Raw genomic sequence first — 10,960 nt, 5'->3', positions numbered from 1 at the left:
GGGTGGGGTGAAGTGAGGAGAGAGAGAGAGAGAGAGAGAGAGAATAGGTTGGGTGGGAGTGGTGTGATATATGTATATTAGGTGTATTAATTTTAATTATAAGATCTAATTAACACCTAATATGTGAAAATGAAATTTAATTCTTTATTTTTTGAAAATGAATCTTTAAATGTAGATATTTAGGTAATTTTCTCTAACAAAACTCTTTGGCCCAATTCATTTTGACAACAGTACATGCAGCCTGTTTTGTTAGAAAGACAACCCAATCTTGAAAGCTCCAACCGTACGAATATACCAAAAGATTGCGGGCCTCGATTACATCGAAGAAGAGAACCCATGAATATGCCACCTCCTTTTCTCTCTCTTTAAAATCTGAAAGTTTCAGCTCATTAATTCGAGAAGATATTGTTTATTCATTCGTGGGATTTTGGATGGAGCCGCGCGTGGGAAATAAGTTCCGGCTCGGACGGAAAATTGGAAGTGGCTCATTCGGAGAGATATATTTAGGTATGTTAGAATAAATTGATTTTTTTTCCCACTTTTCTCTGATTGAATTTGTGGTTTTTCTTGTATTTATTTTTTCATTTATTACGAAAATTGTTTTTATTTCCTGAATTATGCAGGTACTAATATACAGACAAATGAAGAAGTTGCTATTAAGCTTGTGAGTATTAGAAGACCTCTTTCTTTTCATTCTTAATTTACTTTTACTTATGGTTTTGTGATTTTAATTACCATCATAATTGTGTGCTTTAAAAAATATCTGAAATTGTTATCTGTTATTAAATTCATCAGTTCTATTTCTTTTTTTTTTTCGTGGAAAGAATTTGACTTTCTAATCTTTAGAGATATAAGAAAGAGAATATGCCTCATGCATTTTATAGCTGACGAAACTTACTGTAGAATGTCATTCATTTGGGGAATGGTTCAAGTGGAGAAAAGAGGTAAAATTATGTCTATCCCAATCTCTGTCTCATTAACATTTGCAGTCAGGTGGGGCTCCTTCAAGGTTCTTTCCTATTCAAACTTATGTGCTGATAATCAAAGATTTTTTTTTGTTAAACTTGAACCTTGTGTAGTTTATGCAGCAGTTGTGGTCAAATAGTTGCATGTTCAATAGTCGAGTCGAAATGTCATTTTTAGGAACACGTGAATTCTTTTTGGACATTTCTACTTGCTGATTCCATGTTCATTTTTATCGTGATCTAGTTACCATCTTGTTCTCTGTCCCCAAGATGGTCTTGTGTGGATGAACATTGTTATTTATGATTTTGTCGGACATAATAGAAAATGTGGTCAATATGGCTTCGAAAAATTCTAAGTTCTTCCAGAAGCATTGTCTCAAACCTTGGTTTTTTGGGAGAGGATGGTTGCTTTAACTTTTTAACACAAGGCAGAAGTTGCAGTTTGGACGTGGCATGCAAATCAATGTTGATTGTCTAGCAAAAATGTCATTCTTGGAAGCTTTTGAAGTACTTTTTAGACAATGATATGTATTGATTCTGTTTCCTGTTTTATTATGGTCTAGTTAATGTGGACCTAAGATGGGTTCGTCTGGAGTTGAAGTTGTTTGTTTATGGTGAATGCAATGTAAAGGGACATATGGTCAATGGAAAAGCTATGATCTTTTGGTGTCGCTGTCTTAATCCTCAGTTACTCTAAGAGAGAGTGGTTATTTTGTCGTCTTTTTGGGCCATGGTGGCTGTTGTAATCTGATTATGGTGTGTAGAGATCATTGAAGGCAGATTGTCAAGGATCATTCCTGGAAGCATTTGAAGATTTTCATTTTCTAGCCAATGATATATGCTGATCAGATTTTCTGTTTGTCAAAATCTACTTATTACGAGGTATATTGAAACACGGTGATTATCTATGTAAAAAGTGAACATACAAATGCTTTTGTGGTCCATTCAGCTTGACAGAGAGGGAGGATCATTTCTGAACCTTGTTGTAACCATGTTCGTGGGAGAGATTAGTGTAGTTCTCTTCTATTGTGCCGGGCAGTTGTGCAGTTTGAGTACGGCACGTAGAGATTATTCAAGGCAGAATGTTGAGCAAGAATGTCATTACTGAAAGTTTTTACTCTTCCTTTTAAGACAATATCAGTGCTAATGAATCTCTGGTCATAGTCTAGGTATCGCGTCATGTGTTCTCCCGTGGACCACCATGACAGAAAATGTGGGCTGCTTCACAATCATTAATGCAACTTGCAGCATTTATGGGAGAAGGTGGTGCTTTTTTCTCCTTTTCAGACCTAATCAAGAAGTTCTATGATTGAAATCGCGTGTAGAGATCATTGAAGGCTGATTTCGGGCCAATATGTCATTTTTGAAAGCTTTTGTAGTTTGTTATGACCATTTAATTATTTTGATTTCCTGCCTTTTTATGGTTTAGTTACCATACAAGTTAAAATTTACCCTGTCACTGTTGGACATGGCATTATGTAGTATGTTATGATTGTAGAAGGCTCAAAGGATCATATTGGTCTGTTTGGATTGAGAGTTTTGCTAGTATCTTTCAAAGTCATCATCTCAACCCTCTATTTTATGGGGGAGGAATGTGGTTTTGTCTTTATTTAGGCTAAGTCAGTGGGTGCTTTTTTAGGTTTTTCCTTGAAATAAGCGCAACTTGGTTGGATTGAAATTTTTGTCTTTATTTATAGTGGAATTACTGTTTTCCATGTACTTTTAGAAGCTGTAATCTACTCTTTTAGTTTTGTCCATTTTGTCTAGGCATACTACATTTCTTCTTTTATGACATTTAGACATTAGAGGGCAATACTTGGGAAGTTAAGAAATCTGAGAATATTGTCAGTTGTCAGTTATATGCCACTCACATATTCAGGTCTTGTAAGCTAGGACTTGTATAGAGAATAAACAAATGATCTGAAGATGCACAAATTTGATTATTTTTAGATTTTTATCCCTTCAGCTTAACTACAAACGCTTCTCGCTCCATTCTCCAACTATTTGACCAGGCCAAAGGTCAATTAAACAGCTTATGTCCTCTTAACTTCTCATGTAAATAGAAATTTACTTGGTTAAGCTGGATTGAAACCCAGTGCTGCGGAGATGCAAAATCAACATGGAGGGGTTGTTTTCACAATACTCAGCATGAATCGTTTCAGATAATTTTTTAATCTGGATGGGAGGAATTTGTTACATGTTGAACTTCTATCAAGGATGGATCTTGAAATTCAGTCTTTTCAGGTGCACAGAATTAGTTGTAACAAATGCACATGACAATGAGAGAAGTTATAGTTATGAGCAAGAACCATACAGTTGTATTACTATTTTTTTGCTGGTATCATTTTTATCAGTTTAATGCCAATCAAGATATAAATATTTGATATGTTTATTGTTTTTAGTTATTTATTTGGTTCATAAGATATTTACTGCTTTGATTTCAATGCCGCTGCTCATAATATCGTCTTTACGTTTGTACACATAGATGTACTTTTCTGCAACTTCATCGAACAGAATTCAGTTTTTGCTCACTTTCTGTAGTAGAAGAATCGTCAATTGTTTATTATTTTATTTGATCATAACTCAGGAAAATGTCAAGACAAAGCATCCCCAGTTACTCTACGAGTCCAAGTTGTACAAATTACTACAAGGAGGAAGTAATGAACTTTGTCATTATTCAAACTCCTGATCATCATTTTTCTTTTTTGGATTTTATTGTAAATTAGCTTAATATCGTCATACTTTTCAATTTTGGTAGCTGGAATTCCAAGGATTAGTTGGTTTGGAGTTGAGGGAGACTATAATGCCCTTGTGATGGACTTACTAGGACCTAGTCTTGAAGACTTGTTTAACTTCTGTAGTCGGAAGCTTTCTCTCAAGACAGTTCTAATGCTTGCAGATCAGATGGTAGGATATTGTTTTTGCTTTTGTGTATGGTTAAAAATACAAGACATATTTATGCTCAAATTTTTGTCTGGCAATCTCATTTCTTTTCAGGTTAACCGGGTCGAATTTGTTCATTCTAAATCCTTCCTGCATCGGGATATTAAGCCTGACAACTTTCTCATGGGCTTGGGAAGGCGTGCAAATCAGGTTCCCATGTTTTTGTTTCTAAATTTGAAGATTTCCTCATTTTTATTTTAACTGTCTGTTTTAATGATCTGTGGTGATTCATCGAATTACACATAGGTGTATGTTATTGACTTTGGACTTGCCAAGAAGTATAGAGACTCCTCAAATCAACACATTCCATATAGGTAATGTGTTTTTGAAAACTTGAACAGTAATTATTCTGCATTTTCTCTATTTTAAGGCCTGATGTGCTTAATTATTCAACGCAGAGAAAATAAAAATTTGACTGGAACAGCCAGATATGCAAGCATGAACACCCATCTTGGCATTGGTATGCATGTGAATTATTTTGCTTTTCCTTGAACATTTGATAGAACTTATTTGATCAGTTATTGATGTTAAGTCTGGTTCGGCTCTACTGCATTTACCTCTGAATAGAACAAAGTCGCAGAGATGATTTAGAATCACTTGGATATGTTCTCATGTATTTCTTAAGAGGAAGGTATCAATTTGTATATTTGTCTTGTTTTGTTTTTCTCTATCATTCTCACAATATTGTTACTTACTTCCTTTCAAAATATGTAGTCTCCCATGGCAGGGGCTGAGAGCTGGAAACAAGAAACAGAAGTATGAAAAAATTAGCGAGAAGAAAGTTTCAACCTCTATTGAGGTAAAAAAGTGTCACCATTCTGCTTTGGCCATTTACGTATTCCATGACAAGACTGACTTTTTAGCTCACTTTTTCTTTAGGCTTTGTGTCATGGCTATCCTACAGAGTTCGCTTCATACTTCCATTACTGTCGTTCACTTAGGTTTGATGATAAACCAGATTATGCTTATCTGAAGAGAATTTTCCGTGACCGTTTTATTTCTGAAGGTGTTTGCATTTTCCTTAGCATCACAATATACTACTTTCTCAATTTAAATGATGTCTATTCTATGGTATATTCATGCTTACACGTTTCTCCTTCTTCCTGCAGGATTTCAATTTGATCATGTATTTGACTGGACCATTTTGAAATATCAGCAGTCACAACTTGCCAATCCTCCTCCTCGTGCCCTTGTAAGTAACACCAAACTCTTGACTTGCCTTCTGTTAACCCCAATGCACAAAACATGACAGTTATGTTGGGATAGGGGGCTGCTGGAACAAGTTCAGGGATGCCTCGTCCTAATATTGACAGGAAATCAGGTATGTCTTGGGCATTTGTTCGTTTCATTTCATTTCATGTTTATTTATAGTGCATTGTAAGTGTAGATTCACTGTGCATCTATCTGTTGATTCTGTTCACCAAGTTAACTATTTGTCGAGAGCGAGTCATTTCCATTGCAAGAAGAATTTACAGTTTTATGGAACTGTAGTTTCCCGGTAAGATGGGTTGCTTCTATATGCTCAGGATATAATTTTATTGCAGGTGGTGAAGAAGGAAAGGCCAAGGACCGGTCTTCTGAAAATGCTACTCGTGGCAGAGACTTTTTGAATTCTGGAAGCTTGTCTAGACAGAAAGGTATTCTTGCAAATGACTCATCCATGGGTAAAGAGGTGAGACATTTCTTCTCGTGCGTGTGCGTGCGTGTGTGATGTGTTGATTTTTGTGTACTGCTCAGAAATAAGGAAAATGTGGGGAAAAACTGAATTTTTTCTCAGTTATTATGGACCTTTTCATTTTTTAGTTAAGCAATGGTGGAGTTTATATTGGGTTCAGTTATAGCATGCCATGAGTGATTCATCTCATGATCCGTTAGGATAACGATGTGGCTTATACATGTTTTGCACTGGTGACTTGGGATTGAGCGGCAGAGTTGACTTCCTTTGCCTTAATCTTCCACATACTATGCAAGCGCCAAAGGGTTGTAGTTTATTCTGTGTTATGATTATCATGGATTTGGCTTTTGAATGACTTTGGGTGGTTTAGGGATTTTGTTGTAACTTTAGGGCTTATTCTTCTTGTTTTCTGTGTGAGGTTTTAGAATAGGAAATTTGTGAATCTAATTTAGCTGAAATTATCACCCTTAGGAGAGTTTTAGCCTCTATCTCCATTTTAAGCTATGATGCTCGGACTCAACTATGGGTATCGGGTACGGGTACGGGTACGTATCTAAGTGTCGGATCTTTTATTTTTTCAAATTATAAGATACGGAGATATGACTAGAAGGAGTATGAATTTCAGACACAGGTATGTGTGTACATCTTTGAAACTTCAAAGTTATTATTATTATTATTATTATTATTATTATTATTATTATTATTATTTTTTCCAGAAATATATGTAAAAAGTTAAATAGTAATGAAGTGGCAAATTGTTAAAAGACATGATATTTAAAACCAACTAGAAAATTCTATTAAATCAAACAATATAAGACCATGCTATTATTTGATTACTTACTTTTATTTTGTCAAGCTTTGAAAAATATTAATTCCAGAAAATACTATTAAATTGTTCTAAAACATTTATTTATGCTGATTTTATAATTTTCTGCCAATCATTTTGACACCAAAAAAATAAAAATCGCATTTGAAATTTTTAAAAATTTGTAACAATATTTGCAATGGTATTTTTGTTTAACTAAAATGGTTATATCTAGATCAAAAGAACCAAAAAGCATATTTAAGAAAAAATAAATCTCATGTAATTTGCTTTCGTTTAAACAGGTGGATACTGGGCATAAGAAGTCCAGTGGATTAAAAAAACAAAAAAAAAAAAAAAAGAGGGGCCCAAAACATTAAGACCCAAAATTTGAAACAAAAAAAAGCCCAAATAACTGGCTCTTCTTCTTTCCTAATCCTTCAACTTCACGGCGTTCTTCACTTTGCAACATCGGCATAGCCAAGCTCCAACAAGTTCCTCCCCTAGCGTGTTTGGTTGAAAATTGTCATGTCTACCCCCTATCTCATACCCCATATCCGTATTTTGTTGTGTCGACACGGGTATACCGACCGGAAAGAAGAGTCCGAGCATCACAGATTTTAAGTATGCTCATGGCTGAGAGTGGAAAGTTTTGTTGTGGAACAGCTGGAAGGAAAATCTCGCAAATGAAATTGAAATGTGTCGGTAATTGTCAAGGGTAAATTTGGAAGTTCATTCAAGTAACACCTTTTTTAAGTTATTATGAGCAATTTGGAAATTTAGCTTATTTGGAGTTTGTATGGGGTAAATTTTTCAAAAATCATTTTTCTCCAAACCAATTTTCAAGCTCACATTCTTAAAATAAGAAAAAATCATTTGTCACGTGGTCCAACATCTTTTCCCTATTTTATAACTACATATTGTCCAAAAACAAAAATATTTTTCCCCAACAAAAATCTTACCCAAACAAACAAGGGAAATGGTTGATGTCTAGGAAGCAACGACATGGACACAAGTGTTGGAAGTGACTTGGACATACAACACAACATGGAATGTAATTTTTCAAAGAAAGAAAAAGAAAAATACCGTCACGTCCCCGATAGTCAAATTACAATAATATTAATTATATTATTTTTCATTTTTTTATTTTTACATTGTAAACTAAATATTTGTTTTTCTTTAATTCGAACATGTCGATGCTGTATTCAAAAAGCATCGAGAATGTATGTTTTATTATGTCAGTAATGTATCCAATTGTAGAAAATCTAAAAATGATATGGACACGTCACCTATCGGTGTCCAAGACAATGTATGTTCCGGCATGTTTGCAATGCATCGGAAATGTGCCTAACCGTATAGATCTAAAAAAATTGAACTCACTACCTAGAGTATTCAACACGTGTTAGAGTCCAACACTTCTCGACACGAAGTGTGTCGGTGCATCCTAGGTCCATGCCATTCTTTTTCTACTTTGAAGTCCGCGAGTGTATGCCATGTCGTCTACTGAAATGGAGCATTATCAGCTGACTCATAGCATGTTACAAATGAATGATAAATTCTTGCAATGCTCGATTGAAGAAAGTGAAAAGGGATTTAACTGGAAAAAGGCCCAGAGTCTTTGATTTTGTTAAAATTTCTAAGTTTCTCAAAGAGGTCCCATTTTAGAGATTTGAAGGGGTTAGCCCGTAGATTGTGAATCGAAATGTGAAATCTTCACTGGTTCTGACTGGCTCCATGTTTGTTTGATAATTGCTCGGTTTTCACTTGCATTTACTGAGATTATGCTTATTTTGTTCATAAGTTCATGTTACACTGGCTAATGCTTTTTGTAGATATCTAGTTCTTACATTGGATCTTCAAGGCGACCTGCCATCTCTAGTAGTCGTGATCTGTTGGCTTCCGAGAATATTGTAAGCCCAGGAACACTCCGGCAAATCTCACCACTAGTCTCATTGGATCAAAAACTCGCATCTTCTACCAGAACTATAAAGGACTTCAAATCCAATCTCAAGGGTATAAAGAGCCTCAACTTAGGTAATGACGAGAAGGTGCACTATTAGCTACTGTTTTCTCACTCATTCCCTTCTACTGTACATATTCGAGCTGTAGACTTGGGAGAATCTGTACTTCTGTCTACTAAGGAAAGCTGGCTGAGGATATATCTAAGAATTGTGCAAAAAACACACAATAACGAAGAGGTACCGAAGATCTTGGTTTTTTCGTGTGTGGAGCAAAGTGTGTGTTTTTCGAAATCTTTTGTTTCCAATATGGAAAAAGTCCGCATACGAGACAATGGGATGTCACCATTTGTAATGAAGCAATCATAACACCAATGTGTAGCCTGAATTTGGTGATTGGCTTGTATATTGCTCCACGGGACATTCTACATTAAATCAATTTTCATCAGGGTGATTTTTTATATTTTTTATTTTATTTTATTTATTTTTATTTTTTGGTCGAGCTTATATTTCGAAGGATTATCAATTATGGTTTTGCCTTTTCGATTCTAAGTAGTATAGACTCTTCGATGATTCCTAAGATCTCTATTGACCTTATCTTGGAGTTGAGATTGCTCTGAATCTAAGTGGCTAATGATTCTGGTGTATACTCATACGGACTCCCAACATAGAGCTTGGAGTCGCCTTGCCCCAAATTAGCCCAAGCCATTATATATTGGGATAGACGCTATTTCTTAAACGAGAAACATGGTCCTCATTTGAGTTTCTTTACCAGTTAGCCTTTCTTTTGGGATCTTATGTTCGTCTTCTTTTCTCTCTTTCAGTCCTATTTGGGGATATTTGTTGTTTCAAGTGTCTTGTTGCTTTTACAACTAATTCTAATGAATCGATTTTGTCTAGGATGTAACCCATGTAGTTTTTGGAAGGACAGTGACTGTTAAGGATTTAAAGAGTGATGATTTTGATTTAGTGTAATAGTTTGTCTAATTATTGGTGGAATTTTCCTAGTGTACAGAAGTCGGGTTCATAACTCACAAATGTGGGCCCCACCTAAATAAAACATGGCCAAAAATTAACACACCCAACCCTCATTGTTTGTCACCTGTAAAGTCCTTTTGAATGCTTCCTGCAATCGTCACTCATTATTGATTTACATTAGTTACCTAAAACAGGATAACCTAATCTTCAACTATAGAGGGACAGATATAAAAGTGGAGAATTGGTTCATAAATTAACTGCCTAAGAGAAATTTCCCGTCGAACAAATATTGAGGATCATGTACTTCAGATAACTGGAAAAACACAAGAAATCCAAATTTCTATGACCACATAAAAGTAGTCCACCAATTCAATTCATCAAAGGAACTTCAATATTTCATATAATACTGTAAATTGTGGGGATCCTTGGATCATCAAGAACTCCACAATCGTTCAAAAAACCACCAAATATATATATATATATATATATATATATATATATTTTCAAGATAGAACCCTTAGTTTTTAAAGCCTCATCGATGACATGAGTTCTGTTTCTCATCAACATTTCCACCATCAAGATGATTGTTTGAATCCCCGTGAAATCACATCATCTATAATAAAATTACCACCATTCCTGAACCACATGATTGCATGTTTCCTTGATCCAACTAAAGCTTTTTTTGAAAGAACCCTTCATTTTTCCTTCCATGGAATAGGCCTTGTAACTTGCAATTCTCTTTTTTCTCTGGAACTCAGGGTCATTTAAACCCCAAGTTTTTGAAGAAGAAGAGGAAACCCTATTCTTCTGTTTGTTGATCTTGGCTGGATTACGATCTAGATGGGGTAATGGTAGAGGAGTTATGTGAACTGATGATGATCCATATGAAGTAGAAGCTGTAGTGCTGTAACTCCTCAGATTTTGCATGCTGGTTGGACCTTCTTCATTAATGGAGTTGTACTTCTCTACCTGCACTCTGCTTGATTTAGATCTACTGAATTTCTCCATACAAGAATGAGGAACACACACGCGCGCGCACACACACAGAGGGATGAGGGATCATATCTTTAAATAGCCATCACTAGATGTTATAAAAGATATAAAGCAAATTATGATATGGCTAATAAATTGAAAATAAATTTGGTTCATTTTTATTTAGCACCTGATTGGTTTAGATAAAAATCAGATTTTTATAAAAGTAAATGAAATAAATGATTAAAAATTTGTGGGTCTTACAAAAATTATAGTTAAAATCAAACTGTTGATTTTGATTTAGATTTAAATTAACTTTTATAGCCCAACGTATTTATAGATGCTATTTATTATACACGTCTTAACAACTTCCTTTTTCCCTCTTAATAGGTGTTTCCATGCCTTTCTTCCTAAGAAATTCTTAATGAGGTTTGCCAAAAAAGAGATCTAACTACCATAATAATTAACATTAAAGCATGCTAGGTACAAGATTTAATGCCATCTGATCATTAAGGTAATTTGGTATATTGAACTCGAGAGAATCAAGAAAGATAAACATGTTATGGGCTACATATCTAATTCAAGGGCTACATATCTAATTCAAAGTACCAAATATCTTATAAAAGAACGACCCTGTTATCTCAATAGATCCCGGGGGGGGGGGGGG

The 10,960-nt window shown here is 35.0% G+C and overlaps 1 protein-coding gene across 2 annotated transcripts; it reads left to right on the top strand.

The window, feature by feature from the left end:
• Positions 1-230: 230 nt before the first annotated feature.
• LOC111367823 (casein kinase 1-like protein 2) lies at positions 231-8,816 on the top strand. 2 transcript variants are annotated; one of them, XM_022988887.1, is made up of 15 exons: positions 242-507; positions 624-664; positions 1,529-2,228; positions 3,553-3,622; positions 3,724-3,872; positions 3,963-4,058; positions 4,155-4,222; positions 4,307-4,368; positions 4,476-4,539; positions 4,623-4,707; positions 4,788-4,914; positions 5,018-5,100; positions 5,175-5,229; positions 5,453-5,580; positions 8,218-8,816. In XM_022988887.1, exons 5-15 carry the CDS (start codon positions 3,780-3,782, stop codon positions 8,443-8,445), a joined length of 1,089 nt encoding a protein of 362 aa, XP_022844655.1. In that variant the 5' UTR covers positions 242-507; positions 624-664; positions 1,529-2,228; positions 3,553-3,622; positions 3,724-3,779; the 3' UTR covers positions 8,446-8,816. The 2 variants fall into 2 exon arrangements, with proteins under 2 accessions (XP_022844654.1, XP_022844655.1); XM_022988886.1 differs by lacking the exon at positions 1,529-2,228 and having other exon boundaries at positions 231-507.
• The last annotated feature ends 2,144 nt before the right edge of the window (positions 8,817-10,960 follow it).

The sequence above is a fragment of the Olea europaea genome, chromosome 18, assembly GCF_002742605.1.
Source record: "Olea europaea var. sylvestris chromosome 18, O_europaea_v1, whole genome shotgun sequence".
In the NCBI taxonomy this organism is placed as follows: Eukaryota; Viridiplantae; Streptophyta; class Magnoliopsida; order Lamiales; family Oleaceae; genus Olea; species Olea europaea.
Note: the sequence above shows the minus strand (reverse complement) of the source record. Positions and strands in the feature narration are given on the sequence as shown.

Excerpts from the sequence above, each read along its gene's own strand:
- LOC111367823 (XM_022988886.1), top strand. The coding sequence starts at position 432 with ATGGAGCCGCGCGTGGGAAATAAGTTCCGGCTCGGACGGAAAATTGGA. Across the intron at positions 3,623-3,723 it reads CAAATTACTACAAGGAGGAA|CTGGAATTCCAAGGATTAGT; the intron begins GTAATGAACTTT and ends CAATTTTGGTAG. Across the intron at positions 5,101-5,174 it reads ATCCTCCTCCTCGTGCCCTT|GGGGCTGCTGGAACAAGTTC; the intron begins GTAAGTAACACC and ends ATGTTGGGATAG.